General features: G+C 48.8%; 1 protein-coding gene across 1 annotated transcript in view; it reads left to right on the forward strand.

Moving 5' to 3' along the window:
* The window catches only part of LOC138299793 (glutathione S-transferase Mu 1-like), a 68,679-nt gene that overhangs the window by 36,127 nt on the left and 14,676 nt on the right, over positions 1 to 17,876 (forward strand). The window contains exon 4 of the mRNA XM_069238349.1: positions 8,670 to 8,751. Within this exon, the coding sequence (XP_069094450.1) occupies positions 8,670 to 8,751 (82 nt within the window). The remainder of the gene's footprint in view (positions 1 to 8,669; positions 8,752 to 17,876) is intronic.

Here is a 17,876-nt window from a genome sequence, read left to right on the forward strand (position 1 = left end):
GGTATTTTTTTGTTTTCTTCAAGCAGTACTGCTGCGCACTGTCAGGTGGTGTCAGTCGACTGAGCGTCTGTTGGCATCGTAATCGCTGGATATAATGTAGTGGGTCATACATAAGCGCCACCCCAGCATGCTGACGTCCGTTCTTTTCTTTCTGTGCCAGCCTGTGTGCAGATCTGGAAGAGCTACTCTCAGTCGCTTTTTGACTGGATTTTCAACTTTTTGTCAGGTGTGGGGTGTTTAATTATTATTTTATTTAACCTTTCTGGTGCGTCGGATGTCCAAGAATGCCGGCTTCAAGCCCTGTGACCGCATGATGTCTGACTTATCCGCACCTGGTATGTTTGTGGTGCTTGGAGCACAACCACAACCCGAAGGCTTTGAGTGAGCCATCCCTGAAGCGGCTCGCGGCCCGGTGTCTGGTTCCACCTCGCTTCTGTTCGAGGGGAAGGTCCAAAGACCGCCTCCAGAGCCACAATCACTCCTCCTCATCCCATTCTATATCGTTGGGACATTTGCGTAAGAAGTACAAACACTTTTGACTTCACCCTATCAGTCCAATGCAGGACAAGGAATGTCCTCGCTCTAGAGCCTACTTCTGGGTCGGCTCCACACCTCCCCGACTTTCGGGAGCCGCACCCACCCCTGCCCAACTCAATATTACAAGGCCATGCCCCTCATTTTTGGGCCAGCCAGCCCTGTTAGAGAGCCCTTGGTCCCCACAGGGTTAGCAGGGGCCCCTTTGAGTTCTGCGCTGGCAGTTTGACCTTGGCTCAGAGGGCACCCAAGGATCCCCTTCTGGATCTACACTGGTGTCGGTTGCACCTTGACATTCCCTGACATCCGTTCAGGCAGCGTTAACCCCATACTCTTTGCCATCTCCGACACTGAGCCGGAATGACGTTGCTCAGTGCTGATTCTGTCTATGGCAGCGCCTTTGGTCCCTAGATGGGATTATTCTTATGGATCTGAAATTGGCAAAGGTACTTGGCAGTCGGTTTGCACCCTGTCCAAGTAGGGACCCTCACTCTAGTCAGGATAAGGGAGATACCTGCTCAGATAACCCCTGCTCACGCCCTTGGTAGCTTGGCACGAGCAGTCAGGCTTATCTCAGAAGCTATGTGTAAAGCATTTGCACATAACACACAGTAATAAGTGAAAACACTACAAAAGGACATCACACCAGTTTTAGAAAAATAGCCAATATTTATCTATATAAAACAAGACCAAATACAATAAAAAAATCCAACATACAGTAAGAAATATAAATTCTGCAAGATTTACTCAAAACTACAGTTCCTTGAAGTCGATAGCTCCACCTGGGGCTATCACGGAGTCATGATCAACAAAACTAACAGTTCAGGCCGGCCGCGGCATTGCGGGGCAGCTACGGTGTCGGGAAGACCCACAAACAGTACCTTGGATTTGCAGGGTGTCGTGATCCTCGCAGTGAGCTCCGGAGAGCGGCGTCACTGATGTTGCGGTGTCGGTTCCGCAGTCGGCGCAGGAGCCATCGGGCCCTTGAGGTCACACGCGTTGCAGATCGAACTCCAGGCTGATGAAGTCAGGTGCACCGGCGCGGATGGCGTCGGGGCTGTGGTGCAAAGTGGGACGATGCGATGTGTGGTGCCCACAGGTCACGGTGCAGGCAGTGGATCAGTGACGGCGTTGGTGAGACCAGGGCTGCAGGGTGAAGCGGGGTGGTGCGACGTGCGGTGTCCACAGGTCACGGTGCAGGCTGCGGCGTTGTCGTTGCTGAAACGCTGTTGTCGATAGGCCCAAGCCAGTTGTGCGTGACGGGACAGTGCTTTGTGACCCTCACGAGCGGTGTCCACAGGACACAGTGCTGGCAGGATGCCTGGTGACGACACAGTCGATGGTGCTGGCGTCAGTGGACTGGGTCTGCGGTGCGGGATGGGACGGTGCTTCATGTACCTCACGAGCGGTGTCCACAGGCCACGGTACAGGCAGCGGCACCAATGTCAGCAGGAGCGTCGTCGTCGGGGATGCCCAGGCTGCTGTGTGAGCAGGCGATGCCAGAGTGCGGGGCCCACAGGTCACGGTGCGAGCAGCGGCTGGGGGAAGTCGTCTGAGGACTGCGTCGGGGAGACCAAGGTTGTGAGGCAATGTGACTCCGTGTTGCATCAGCAGGTCACGGTTCAGTCCACTGGCGTCGTTGGCAGCGTCGCAGTGGTTTCTCCTCTTGAACAGCACAAAACACACAGTTCCCAGTGCTGCAGGTCGAGGAAACTGAAGTCTTTGGTGTCCCTGAGACTTCCAACAGGAGGCAAGGTCTACTCCAAGCCCTTTGAGATTTATCAAGCTGGACACACAGCAAACTTCACGCTTTGCACTCTTTTTCAGGCAGAAGCAGCAACTGCAGGCTAGTCCAGCAAAGCAACACAGTCAAGGGACAGTACTCCTCCTTTAGCTCTTCTCCTGGGCAGAGGTTCCTCTTGAGTCCAGAAAGATTCTAAATGTCTGGGGTTTTGGGTCTTCTTCTTATGCCCACTTCTGCCTTTGAAGTTGGCAAACTTCAAAGCAAAGTCTCAAGTGTTTGCAAGATCCTTCCTTGGCCAGGCCAGGCCCCAGACGCACACAAGTGGGTCTGAGGACTGTGCCTGCCCTGACACAATACAGTCTTTCAGGTGTGAATGACCACTCCTCCCTCCTCTCTAGCTCAGATGTCACATCAGGATATGCAGGCTACACCCCGCCCCCTTTTGTGTCACTGTCTTGAGAGGTGCAAAACAGCCCAACGGTCAAACTGACCCAGACAGACAATCCACAAACAGGCAGAGTCACAGAATGGTATAAGCAAGAAAATGCCTACTTTCTAAAAGTGGTATTTTCAAACAATTTAAAAAACAACTTCACTAAAAGATGCATTTTTAAATTGTGAGTTCAGAAGCCCTAAACTCACATTTGTATTTGCTCTCAAAGGGAAACTGCGCTTTAAGGATATTTAAAGGCATCCCCCATGTTAACCTATGAGAGAGAGGCCTTGCACAGTGAAAACTGAATTTGACAGTATTTCACTGATAGGACATATAAAACACACTAGTATATGTCCTACCTTAAACATACACTGCACCCTGCCCCTGGGGCTACCTAGGGCCTAACTTAGGGGTGCCTTACATGAGGCAAAAGGGAAGGTTGAGGCCTGGCAAGTGGGTACACTTGCCAAGTTGAATTGGCAGTTTAAAACTGCACACACACACACACTGCAATGGCCGGTCTGAGTCATGTTTACAGGGGTACTAATCTGGGTGGCACAACCAGTGCTGCGGGCCCACTAGTAGCATTTGATTCACAGGCCCTGGGCACCTCTAGGGCATGTTACTAGGGACTTACCAGTAAATCAAATATGCCAATTATGGATAAACCAATCCACAGTACAATTTATATGGGGAGCACTTGAACTTTAGCACTGATTAGCAGTGGTAAAGTGTGCAGAGACAATAAACCAGCAAAAACAGTGTCCAAAACCAGGTGGTCAGAAGACAAAAAGACAGGGGAGACATGCCAAAAAGCTGACAGGTATAACAGCTATGGAGGGGTTGCTGGACCCTTTAGAATACCGGATGGAAGATCCTATGGACTGGGCTAAGGCAGCGGGTTGGATACCTCACCCGATGCTGGTATGCTTTCTCCCTCTACCGTGTCTACAGAGGAGAGAGCTTTTTACTCCATGGTGAGAAGAGCAGCTGAGGTCTTGGGCCTCAAGCTGCCTTCGGTGGGTGTCAGGACCAACCTCCTGACCGAGGTGCTTCAAGCTGGGGCTTCTACATCGGAACCCCTTTTGCCGCTCTCACTGATGTACTGCTGGGAACATGGTGCAAGCCAGGCACAGGGGCCCCTGTTAATATGATCATGCTCCGCCATAGGCCTGCACCTAACAATTCCTCCCCCCCCCCCAACCCCCTTCAAGAGCTTGGTCAGCTAAGCCTCAACCTCCCATTGCGCATTCCCTTCCACTCCTCCAGATAGGGCATCAGAGGCTGGAACATCTTGGGAAGAAGCTGTTCTCTTCCTCCAGCCTGTGGTTGGTAAACACTGCATGGATTTTGGGCTGTTACACCCATACTTTATGGGACACGGTCGTGCAAATGCTGCCACAGGTCCTGGAGAAGGCCAGGACCATTCTCTCGAAAGCTGTTGCTGATTGGAGAGAGGTGGGCTGGATGCTACCAACTCTCTGGGCATATTGGTTGCGTCGATGGTGGCTTTGAGACGCCATGACTGGTTACATGCATCTGGTTTTTCAGGGGATGTCCAAACTACTGTGATTGACATGCCCGTTGGCACATGTCGCTTCATGAACAAAGCAGACTCAGTGCTCTAAGGAGTTTCCGGGTACAGCTTGGTCCCTTGCGGCTCCCCAGCAGCCACCTCAGTCTGCTTTTTACCCCTATCATGGCAAAGGAAGGGGCAGCCAGCCACATCCGTTCCCTGCCAGCCGCTGTGCATCGCATGCTACACAGCCTTTGCATGGCTGAGGACGTGGCATCCAGCATTCGCGTGGAACTGGGAGCCAGCATTTAAACCAGTACCACCCCGCCTCTGCTGCAGCCGCCAAGCCTACCTCATCTGGCTCCTCCCCAGCAGGGCACCAGTCGGCAGCAGAATTCACCATCACCTGCCCCACTGGACCAACATCTGTCAGACAGGCGGGTTAAGCAAATAGCCTGAAGGGGCTACTTCTCTCCCTATGCAACCATCCTACAATTGAATGACAGGATCACCTGGCACTTCTCCACCTGGTTATGGTTCTCTTGGCCAAGGGAGCCATAGAGAGAGTCTGTGTGCCAGAAGTAGGTTGTGGTTGATATCCACACTTCTTTCTGGTGCCCAAAAAGGACAAGGGCCTCCACCCAACCCTCTACCTCCAGGCCCTCAATCTCTTCCTCTGGAAGGAAAAGTTCAAAATGCTCAGGTCCTATCTACCATGGAGACTGGATGGTAACGTTGGACTCATAGTACCTTTTATTTCCATATTCCCATCCTACCAACCCACAGACGTTTCTTGCGGTTTGTTGTAGGCCTCAAGCATGTTCAATTCACTGTGCTTACCAAAGGGATGGCAGTGATCGCAGCTCAGCTGCACAGGTTATTGGTTTCAGTCTTTCGCCACCCCCCACTCCCCCCACCGCCTCGAGGACTGACTGAAGGTGGGAGATGATAGCCTGGGGCAAGCTCTCCTTCAACAGACTACAAGCGATCCTTCTGCATTCACTGGGGGTTCACTATAAACGTCTTGAAGTCACACATGACTCCCTTTCAGCCTCTCACTTTCATCAGAGCTGTTCTGAACACAGTGCTGTTTCGGGCCTATCCTCCTGAGCAGCGAGTCCAGGATATTCAGTCAATGATAACTGATGTTTCAGCCTTTGTCATAGATTTCAGTGAAAATGACTGAGGCTGCTGGGCATCATGGGCTCCTGCATCCTGCTAGTGACTCATGCCAGATGGCATATGTGGGCTGTGCAGTGGGACCGGAAGTTCCAGTGGACACAGCAGCAGGGAAATATCTCCAACATGGTCCAGATCTCAGAGGGAGGACTGCACGAGATCTGCACTGGTGACGTTTGAACTGCGATTTGGTCAAGGGCCGATGACTCCACCTCCCCCCCCCTCACCCCCTCCAATAACCAGGTTTCACCTTGCTGACAGATGTGACTCACAGTGTTGGGGTTTCGCACCTGGGAGAGGCAGAGATCGGCGGTGCCAGGGTCTCCAGCGGAGTCAAAGTTCCATATCAGCCTTATGGAACTCAGGGCGATGCATCTGGCATTGAAAGCATTCCTTTCCCCTCAAAGGTAAAGTGATGCAGGTATTCACGGACAACACCACTGCCATGTGGTACTGCAACAACAAGCAGGGAGGAGTGGGGTCCTGGGCAATTGGAAAGGAAGGCTCTCCTCTCTGGACATGGCTGTAATAGCATGGATATCCCTGGTGGTTCAATATCTGGTGGGCTCTCTGAGTGCCAGAGCAGACTAATTCAGCTATTGCTGCCTAGTTTATCATGAATGACTTTTCCATCCGGAGGTGGGACAAGGTCTCTTAGCCGTGGGGAGAGCCTTAGTTAGATCGATTTGCCTCGACCGAATGTGCAATGTCATCTGTTTGTGCGTTTTTTGTTTCCATGGGCGGCCCTTGGTCTGCGATGCTTTTTGTCTCAAGTGTAACTCTGGCCTCCTTTACTTCTTTCTGCCAAGGCCACTTCTGCCCAGAGTTCTCAAGAACGACCGGGCCCAAGTCATTTTTGTGGCCCCAGACTGGGCAAGAAGAGTCTGGTATTCCGAGCTCTTGAGCATAGCCATCGATCCACTGACCAGACTGCCCCCTCGGGTGGATCTTCTGTCGCAGCGGCAGGGTATGGTTCTCCACCTGAACCTGTCTAGTCTTTGCTTTCTTTTTGATCTCCCACCCAAAGTCTGTGTCTTGGCAGCCAGGTGTCCCTCCATCAAAATGGGATATGCCTTGCATTGCCATAAATTTGTGGCTTGGTGTAAGGACAAATCTGTCAACAACACCCACCCCTCACTCCTTTTTTTCAGAGGTTCTTTTGTCTGTTCCATTTTTGGCCCCGCAGGGCTCCTCTCTGGTCATCCTCAAAGTTTATTTGTCTGCCATATTGGCTTTCCTCCGGTTACCTGACAAACCCGCCCTTTTTAAACCTCCCACTGTTGGACGATTTCTTAAGGGTCTGAACCATCCTCTTCCTCCTTCCCTGTTCAGAATGCCCCAGTGGGATTTGAACTTGGTTGTTACTTATCTGATGTGTCCTCCCTTTGAGCCACTTCACAATTGTCCACTTAGCCAAAAAAAGGCTGTTTTCAGAGTAAGCAGGCAATTACCTCTGCCTGCAGAGTGAGTGAGTTGCAGGCTTTCTTCTAAGCCACCTTTCCTCTCGTCGTCTACACTGACAAGGAGGCGTGTGCACTGACAAGGAGGCACATCGTACTAGGACTTTTTCCTCCCTAAAGTGGTCATGCCCTTTCATGTAGGCCAATCCATCACCTTGTCTACTTTTTATGCCCCTCCACATCCCTCTAAGAAAGAGGAGAGACTCCACTGCCTGGACCGAAAAAAGAGCATTGGCGTTCTACCTCAATCATATTCAAGAGCTCCGGGTGGGTAATCAACTCTTTGTGGGCTACATGGGGTCAAAGAAAGGTCTGGCAGTGCAGAAAAGAACCATCACAAGATGGGTTGTTCCCTGCATTAAAATGTGCTACTCTTTGGCTAAAAAGCAACCCTCCTAAGGATTTGCTGGGTCTCTCCGAGGGCAACAGCTGCAACCACTGTTAGCATGCAGAGTTTCGGTCCTGGATATCTGCTAGACAGCAATGTGGGCGTCCTTCCACATGTTCACTAAATACTACTGCCTGGGCAGTCTGGCCCGCAGAGGCGGCTACTTTGGCTGTTCGGTCCTGCTGGACTTCCGAATATGGACTTGTACGCAGACCCACCTACAGGGGTGGTATTGCTTGGGTATCTATTCTAAGGTAAGGAATCTGCAACTAGAAGTTCTATCAGATGAACAAGTTAGTTACCTTAGATAACAAATGATCTTGTAGAGGCATATTCTAGTTGCAGATTCCTTATTGACCCACCCATCCTCCCCGCTCTGCAAACTGATTTCTAGGGACCGGGACCTCCCTTTCAGGACCCTGGTTCTGGCACCCCATGTCTGTGTTCTTCATGGCTCTGTGCTTCTTGTGTGGAAAGTTGTGAAAAACTTAAGTCTGTCTGCTGGGGTGGCACTTATGTACGACCGGTCATGTCATATCTGGCGACCATGATGCCAGCGACAGACATGGAGTTGACTGACCCCACCTCACGGTGCAGAGGGGTACTGCTCTCAAAAAGAAAAAAATCTCTGGATCCAGACTGATGCCTGGGGAAATTCTAAGGTAAAGTATCTGCAGCTAGAATGTCTCTATCAGATAAATAATTACCGAAGGTAAGTAACTTGTTTGATAATAACCATTCTTTTGAGAACCACCTTGATTTCAGGGTTGTTGGACTGAATAAAGTGCTGTTCTTCCCTGTGTCTCTCTCTACTTCCTGCCTGACAATTTACTTCTGTGGAGACTCACTCCCTGCCCTACCTACCGGATGAAGTCATGGATTTGAGACAATGATTGCGTGGACTTTGAGAGTAACTGCAGCACTAATAGCGTGAGGGCCTTGTCTCGTGTTTTTTTTTTGTCTATGGCTTCCAAAGAAGACTCTCATCGGGTTCTGGGTGAATCGTGCTGGGCATGTTACCAGGGTCTGACTCTTCTCTTCTCTTCTCTTCTCTTCTCCTTCCTTTGCTCCTACAAACATTACTTGTATTCAGCCCCTGTTATTGTATCTTTGGGCACCCATGCCTAGGCTACATCTAGTCCAGGTGGTTTGTACCACCCCCCTCCCGTGTCTCCTTGACACCTTATGTTCCCAATTATGAAATGCCTGTGCTACTCGGAGGCTTTAAATGCGGATGGACAGTTGTGCAGGAGATGAACAAAGCCGCAATATGGAAAGGCTGTACTCTGGACATATAGCCCCCTACCACTGGTTCGTCCTCCGTGCTGTCCCTTGTGAGGATCATATTCAGAAAATATAAAACATTTAAAATGCTTTATTCTGTTTCTTACCGTTACTGTGTTCATTTGTAGCTTCCATACCTGATTGATGGGAATGTGAAACTCACTCAGAGCAACGCCATCCTCCGGTACATCGGGCGCAAACACAACTTGTGTAAGTAGCAGAGCACTTTGTGCTAGAGCACAATAATGCATCTTGTGTTTACAGCACACTGAATCTGTAACCGACCAGACCATGCCGAAAAACCTCTGAATTTGATATTGTGAAGCAGTCTATTAGCCACTGCATGTTGAGAGGGCTTCCAAAGTGCTCCCTGTCTCATGTCAACCTCCAATTAACCTGTGGTATTGCTGGTACCTTTTCATGTGTTGTCTTTGGTACACATAGTATGCTTCTACACCTGGTTTCGTACTGTGCTTGTGATTTTTCAGGCATCTCTTGATGTAGGTTGTAGGTTGCCATTTGTAAGGTAACATACATTAGTAAGCTTCCTAGCACTGAGCTAATTGTTAAAGACAATCAACACAGCTGGTGGGTGGAGCGGAAGGATGGTGGGTGGAGTGAGAGGCTGGTGGTAGAAAGTGGAATTGTGGAAGCACTCTTCAGAGTGCATCGGCACAGAGGTGCATTCACAGGCAGACTGCAGCAGCACTAACCCAGGGAAGGTTGATATTGGCCCATACAGCACCCCGAACACCAGCATGATGTACGTGGGATTCGGGCAAAGACTTGGCTAATTTAAACATAGAAGTACCACCATTATAACAACAGCATTGATGTATGGTCGCTGTCTGGAACCAGGAACTAGCTGAAGACACAGGAGCGTGTAGTGCAAAGTCCCTTTGTTAAATGGTGCTTTCTGAGTCTTAATATTAGATTTGTGTGCTCAAGGCTGCTGGTCTGGCTGGAAGGATATCCTTTCTGAGCCCGGAGTGGTTCCTGGTGATACAACAAAGACGTCAGCTCAACTTGAGTTGTCTGCACAATCCGCCTCTCCTGAGTCAGCAAAGTATTGGCTGAGTGAGTTTGAGGGGGCAATAAGCAACCAACTATTAGCATTAGTTGTGGGGAGGTAAATAAAAGGATGGTTGCAATTTAGTTTGCTTGATATCTGCCAAAAATCAAAGTGGTTTATCTGGCAATAAGCTGTGTGAGGAGATTGTGTTAAACGACAGACCAGAACCCAGTAGTACAAGATACGTACATGAAGAAATGAGGCAAAGGGCTGAAAACTTTGAGCTCCTTCGGGCTGGGTGGAGGCCTAAAAGGCAGCTCTCCAGGCACAGTCCATTCAAAATAACTTAACCAGAGTTTGATGCACATTCCTTAAATCCATCCTTGTTGTGAGTGTTCCCCTCATTAGTATACAGGACAGGCTACACTGGATGGTTCAGGCTGAGGGCATAGCTTCCATTGGTGCAGCAGGTGCAATGTCACTGGAGCCCAGAGGCCTGAAGCGCCTACTGAACCCAGATTGTTGCAATGTTTATTTTTTTGTGTGTTTTTAGATGGATATGGAGACATGTTTGTGTGTTTGGCATGGTAGCTGCAAATACACATGCTTTGCATAAGTCTGCCATCTGGTGTTGGGCTCTGAGTGTTACAAGTTGTTGTTCTTCGAAGAAGGTTTTCGAGTCACGAAATTGAGTGGTGACTCCTTTCTGTGATGGGCATCGAGTCCTTTATTAGATTTTCTTTCCACCGTCTGGTTCAGCCATGTTTCCTCTCGCTCCGTTAGATGTTGGTTCGGTACTATCTGAACTTAACTTTTCTATAAACTTCAGTGTAGTTCTCGATCGTGTTTTCTAACTTACATTCAATCCGATTGTAATCATCTAGGTCGATTAAATGCCCTTTTCGGGCGGCCACGCCCTTCTTGGGCCTACTTTGACTCGTAGTTTTCACACAATGTCAGGCTGATGGAACTGACTGGGTTTCAATTTTGCCCTCTGTCACGCCAAGTTTCCATACACCGATCGGAGCTCTGTGTGCAATCTCATTCTCCGGTGTAGGAAAGTACCCTCTTTCGTGGCATGGTTACCCTCTTTTTTTGCCTGGTGTCACTTTGTTTGACTGTTCATTGGGATCCTGCTAACAAGGGCCCCAGTAATTTTGCTGTCTCTTCCAAAACTCAGTATTTCCCCCACTATTGGCATACTGGTGCCCCCATTATAAGTCCCAAGTATAGGTACCATAGGGGTTCTAGGGGATCCCTATGGGCTGCAGCATATATTTTGCCACCCATAAAGGAATCCAAGCAAAGGCTTCTGCAGGACTGCCATTGCAGCCTGCAAGCACCTTTTCACTGCCATTTTTCACTACACCAGGTCACTTATAAGATACCCATATGGCATGCCTTCTAGCCCAGAAGGCAGGATGCAAAGTACCTGTGTGTGAGGGCAATCCTGCACTAGCAGAGGTGCCCCCACAAACTCCAGGCCCATTTTACTGGACTTCGTGAGTGTGGGGGATGGCCTTTTACGCATGTACTGGACATAGGTCACTACCTATGTCCAGCTACATAATGGTAACTCCAAACATTGGCATGTGTTGGAATCATATCCCAAAGGCTTTTGCAAGCATTGGTTGTATGATTCCATGCATTCTTGGGGCTCCTTAGAGGACCCCCAGTATTGCCATTAGAGTCTTCTGAAGGTTTCCAGGCAGCCCAAGCTGCTACCACCTCCCAGACAGGTTTCTGTCCTCCTGTTGCTTGAAAAGCTGGAGCCCAGGAAGGCAGAACAAAGGATTTCCTTTGGGAGAGGGTTGTTACACCCGCTCCCTTTGGAAATAGGTGTACAGGCTTGAGAGGTAACCTACCCAAGCCTCTCTGGAAATGCTTTGAAGGGCACAGATGGTGCCATCCTTGCATAAAACAGTCTACACCAGTTCAGGGTCTCCTCCCCCCCCTTTCCAAGACCTTGCTCTGGCGCGAAACTGGACAAAGGAAAGGGGAGTGACCACTCCCCTGTCCATCACCACCCCAGGGGTGGTGCTCAGAGCTCCTCCAGAGGGTCCATGGATTGTGCCATCTTGGGTTCAAGGTTGGCAGGGAACTCTGGGAGCATCTGAGGGGCCAGTGCCAGCAGGTGACGTCAGAGCCCCCTCCTGATAGGTGGTCACCCAGCTAGGTGACCAATTCCACCCCTCTTTTCAGGGCTTTTTAGGGTCTCTCCTTTGGGTGGTTCCTCAGATTCAGATTGCAAGACACCAGCAGGAATCCTCTGCACCCTCCACTTCGACCTCTGACCAAAGAAACTGCACCTGGACTCTTCAGGACCGTACAAACTGCAACAAAGAAGCAAGGCGCCTTCTGCATCATTGTATCTCCGGCTCCTTCCCGCAACTGCAACATTTTCCTGGTTGTGCATCTTCCGAGGTCAGCTTGCATCAGAAGAAAGAAGGAATTTCCCTTGGAGGGAAGGAGTCCCTCCCCTGTTTCTGCAGGCACCAACTGCGATGACGACTGGCTGCGTGGATTTCTTCTGCTGCTGAGCTGTGTGGATCCTGCATCATGGGTGGTGGACTGATGTGATCCTGACGGTCCTCTCTTCCAACTGTCCAACTTTGGTGGAGGTAAGACCTTGCCTCCCCACACAAGACAGTACCCCGTGCATCATATCCTTTGCAGCTGCTAAGGCTTCTTGGCATCCTTCCTCCAAGATCTTTGCATCTTGAAGCTCCAGCCCCCCAGCACTCTATCCTGTGACACACAGCTCCCGAAGTGGTTCTCCTGCGGCGTGGGAGTCTTTCTCGTAGTACTGCATTGGCCTCTTCTGCAACTTTCGTGTCCACATCCTATGGGACTCCGGTGAGCGCTGCCTGGTCTTCTGTGGGTTCTCTGTTGCTGAGGGCCCCCTCTGACTCCCAATCCTGGGTAGAGTCCACCGAGTCCTTGCTGATCCACTTTCCGCTAACTGCGAGATTTGCGTGTACCAAGGCTTGTTGGTGGACTCGGACGACGCAAACCCAACTGCAGTCCTCCATCCAGTGTGGGACATCAGCTGCACCCTCCAGGAACCCATATTTGTTGTCTTGTGTGCAGTGCTGACTTTCCTTCTTCACCACTTTGCACCTTCATTCTGGTGGGTAGGGGCTCCTGCCCTTTCTGGACTCTTCTGTGCCACTTAGACTTTCTCCCCTTCCTCCATAGGTCTTCTTGTCCAGTCTCTTCTGGGTTTTGCAACATTCTTCTTTACTTCTGTGTGTTCTGGGAAACTTACTGTGGTTTACTCCTGTTTTTCCTGGTCGCTGGGGTGGGTTGTGGTACTTACCTTTGGTCTTTCTTAGTACTCCCAGCTCCCCTCTACACACTACACTTGCCTAGGTGGGAGACTGACTTTTGCATTGCACTTTCTCCGTATATGGTTTGTGCTCCCCCATAGGCCCATTTCTAACTATTGTGGTGTTCACTATTTGCATTGTTTTCTGACTGGTTTTTATGCCTATTGTTGCATAGTAGTGTATATAATTGGTGTATCCCTTACATCCTAATGGAGTATAGTCTGTATGGTATTTTTAGTATTTGTGTCACCAAAGTAAAGTAAATTTTTATTCTTGTAACAGTGAGTGTTTTCTTTCATGTGTGTAAGTACTAAGTGTGACTACAATGGTATTGCATGAGCTTTGCATGTCTCCTAGATATGCCTTGCCTGCTCACCCACAGTTACCTCTAGAGAGCTTCGGCTTCTAGACACTGACTGCACTACACTAATAAGGGATACCTGGTATAAGTACCCACCACACACCAGGCCAGCCTCCTACATTCGGATAACAGAGAAAGCTGTGAGGCACGTCTATCCTTCAGTTTGAAGACTATAAGGGATCGAAGAGCATGTCGGTTGGAGATGGCACCCAAGTCGTCGAACAAATGCCCGACAACTTCAGCGAAGAACACACACAAGAAGAGATGGCTCTTCAAACTACATTTTCCATTGCAGACTCCGATTCAGATCGATATACCGATGGTCACAGCCAATCCATTCCAGCGGTGCAGTACATGAGTGCATCAGCCCCTTCCTATTCACAAAAGACAACCAAAAAGACTTTAGTACTGGTCTTGGGTCCCCCACTGGTTGCCTACCATGGTTGGACCTGAACAATACAATTGGGTGACCAACCCTCTGGTTCAGCACCGAAATATAAGACCAAAGTGCATTTGGCACCGACCAAACAGCATGCCATACCTGCTTATGGATCGAGCTGAAAATCCGAGACTTCCACCTCTGAGCCAAAAAAACAATTTCAGAGCTGACATTTTCGGCCCGACTAAAACATTCATTTTCCAGACTTTCAGAGCTGAAACCTGTGGGTGGAAATGATGCTCCAACTACTAAGGAGTCGTCTGAAATAAGACCCATATTGGAAGTAATGGGCGGTAAACAGTGAAAAATCCATATACATAAGGAAACAGAAAGAATTATTGTTTCTCCTTCTCCTGCAACCAAGAGAAAATTGACTTTACAAGAAACTGTAGAAGCTGGGCTTCCACCTGCTAAAATATTCAAGCAAAAGGAGCATTCACCTCATTCTCCTTTACTTCTTGCTTCTCCACCACCAGATACCCCACCACCTTCACCTACACAATTTTCTCCACAATCACCTATCTCAACACATGGGGATGATTTAGATGATACTCATCAGGATATAGGTCCATGGGACTTAGGATTTGGATCCCATGCCTTCTCATGATCCTGATTTATACCCTGCAGTACCATCTCCACCTGAAGATGATACTGCTTACAATCAGGTTATAGCTAGGGCAGCTGCATTTGAAAAGGTGCAGTTACATACAGATCCCATTGAGGGTGACTTCTTATTTAACACACTAACATCTACTCATAAGGAGTATCAATGTCTTCCTATGCTCCAGGCATGCTTCAACATGCAGAGGACATTTTCAAAGAACCAGTGAAGTCTAGAATTATGACAGCAAGGGTAGATTAAAAAAGTATAAACCTGCACCCTCAAATCCACTTTTTGTATTGGAGCCCAATTGCTACCTGATTCTATAGTTGTCAGTGCAGCAAGGAAAAGGGCAAATAACCAAAACACAGGGGATGCTTCTCCCCCAGACGAGGAAAGTCCTAAATTTGATGCAGCTGGAAAAAGTAGCAGCTCAAGCTGCTTATCATTGGAGGATTGCAAACTCTCAGGCTCTGTTAGCAAGATATGACGGAGCTCATTGGGATGAGGTGGAAGATTGGTTGCAGTACCTTCAACCAGAAAAGGGCACAACAGATAGTAACAGACTGGTAGGCTATCACCAATAATCAAATTAGACCTGCAATAGATGCCATAGATACAGCAGCAAGGGGTATCAATACCAGTGTAATCATTAGAAGGCATGCATGGTTAAGAACTTCAGGGTTTAAACCAGAAATACAAAAGGCAGTGTTAAATATGCCCCTTGATAAGCATCACCTATTTGGCCCAGACGTCGGTCCCACCATAGAACATCTGAAAAGAGACTGGTGCAGCTAATTCCATGCGTGCCCTTTACACTACCCCTACTCGGGGGGAACTTTTTGCAGTTAAAGGGGGGATTCAAACCATCAACCTCAGAGCCATCCATATCCCAACAGAAACCAGGGCCACATTTTTACAACCGAGGCTCCTTCAGATGCCCTTACAGAGGAACTAATTATAGCGGGAACGATAAATCAACCACCCCAAGAGGTTCCTCCTCCTCAACCAAACAGTGACTTTTCACACATCCCTGTAGAGCATACATCTCCTGTGGGAGGAAGACTGGAAAATATTTACCAGCAATGGCACAACATTACGACAGATCAATGGGTTCTATCAATTATCCAACATGGTTATTGCCTAGAACATAACTCTACTCCACCAAACATTCCTCCTCGCACAGACTTTCTCGGGAACATCTAAATTTATTAAAACGGGAAGTACAATCACTTCTACTCAAAGGTGCCATAGATATGGTACCTATATCCTAACAAGGGTCAGAACTATATTCTCAATACTGCCTCAAACCAAAGAAAGATAGTACTGTCAGCCCAATCTTAGATCGCAGACCCCTCAATCCGCATATGCTGCCGGAGCACGTTCACATTGTCACTCTACAGGACATTATTCCCCTGCTACAGAAACACGACTACATGACAGCATTAGATTTAGAAGATGCTTATTTCCACAGTCCCATACATCCAGGGCATTGCAAATTTCAAAGCTTCGTGATAGCAGGCAGGCACTACCAGTTCAAAGTACTACCCTTTGGAGTATCAGCAACAAGGGTATTCACCAAATGCCTTGCAGTGGTCCCAGCATACCTCGGAAAGACATGTGTATGCTGTCTTCTATCTGGACAACTGTCTCAAAGGCCAGCACAATTCAAACTTGTCAACAGCACACACAGTACATGGTGGATATCCTACACAACATAGGATTCCTAATCAATTACCAAAAATCTCATCTGCAGCCAGCACAAATATAACCATATCTGGGAGCAAGCCGGAACACTCAATCGGCATTAGCATACCCAAACCCACTGAATTCAAGCTTTCCACAATATCATATCTGAACTACAATACAACCACACTTGTACAGTGAGGTTGATCATGAAACTCTTTGGATGATGGCATCCTGCATAGCAATAGTACCCAATGCACATCTAAACATGAGACCGCTACAGCAGTCTCTCTCGAAACAATGGTCTCAAGCACAGGGTCAACTTCAGGATCTAGTGTTGTTGGACCGCCAAACTTGCCACTCCGCAATGGTGGAATCGCGCCAACTTCTTAAAAGGGTTGGCCATTTTAGTACCCTTTGCCACACACCATAATCACAACCGATGCATCAGTGATCGGTTAGAGAGCACATCTCAACAACCTCACCATACGAGGGGTATGGAACTCAATTCAACAAACTTGTCACATCAACCATTTAGAATTGCTAGCAGTGTTCCTAGCACTCAAAGCTTTTCATCCACAGATCACACACTAAACAGTGTTAATAAGGACAGACAACATGACCACACACACACACATATATATATATATATATATATATATATATATATATATATATATATATATAGCTCGATGGCATGTGTAGCTGCAGATACACATGCTATGCATACCGTCTGCCATCTGGTGTTGCGCTCGGAGTGTTACAAGTTGTTTTTCTTCGAAGAAGTGTTTTTGAGTCACAGGATCGAGTGACTCCTCCTCTTCGGCTCCATTGCGCATGGGCATCGACTCCATGTTAGATTGTTTTCTTTCCGCCATCGGGTTCGAACGTGTTTCCTTTCACTCCGATTAGTTTGAGTTGAAAAAGTTCTATAACTCGTTAATTCTCGTCGGTATTGTTTCGATCGCGTATCATCTCTCATCTACACTTCGGGACCGTCGGATCTAACATCTTTACTCGCCCTTCGGGGCACCCAAGCCAAACTCTGGCCTGGTTGGGCCGACCGTGTGTAAGCCCCATGGACCAGACCCCATTTCGCTTTTGTCCTCAGTGCCATGCCAGATTTCCGTATGCAGACCAACATCTCGTCTGTAATCTCTTCCTCTCTCCAGACCATCGAGAGGAAAATTGTAAGGTCTGCAGATCCTTCAGTTCGAAGAAGACTCTCAGAGACAGAAGAGCACGAAGGTTGGAAATGGTGTCGAAGAGCACGAGTGTCTCGACGTGGAGGAGGAGATTATGCACACCCCAGTCTCCGTCCGAGGGTCCGACTCCGAGCAGGATTCCGAGGAGGACAGACTGGTCACGGCAGGACAACACATGAGTATGCCTGCCCCTGTCCCAGCCAAGCCCAAACATAAGGCATTGGGAACGCCACAGCCGGAAGGCCATGGCGCGACCCGCAAAAAGACCTGCTGTGACCAAGCAACAACTTCAGTATCGAAAAAGGCCATGCCACCGAAGCCTTTGGACTCGACCCGAAGCACTGGCTCTGAAACAGGAAAACCTCGTCCCTTTGAGTCAAAGCCTCGACAATCTCTTTCGGAGCTGAGGCCAACATCCACTCCCGGCCTTTCGATCCCAAGAGAACCGGCTTTGGAGCCGAAAAGGCCAAGTTACACCGAGGAGCATGGACTTTCGAAAGTACTCAAAGCCATACATTTTCAGAGGAATACACACAGATGGAGGACATTGATGAAAGGCAAGCCAGAATTCACATTCACAAGGACACTGGCAAGTACAAACTACACCTCCTCTGAAGCCTAAGAGGAAGCTGGCCTTTCAGGAACAATTGGACACTGCTCTGCCACCGGCTAAAGTGCCAAAGCCTAAACAAAGATCTCCAC

The sequence above is a fragment of the Pleurodeles waltl genome, chromosome 6 (genome assembly GCF_031143425.1).
Source record: "Pleurodeles waltl isolate 20211129_DDA chromosome 6, aPleWal1.hap1.20221129, whole genome shotgun sequence".
NCBI lineage: Eukaryota > Metazoa > Chordata > Amphibia > Caudata > Salamandridae > Pleurodeles > Pleurodeles waltl.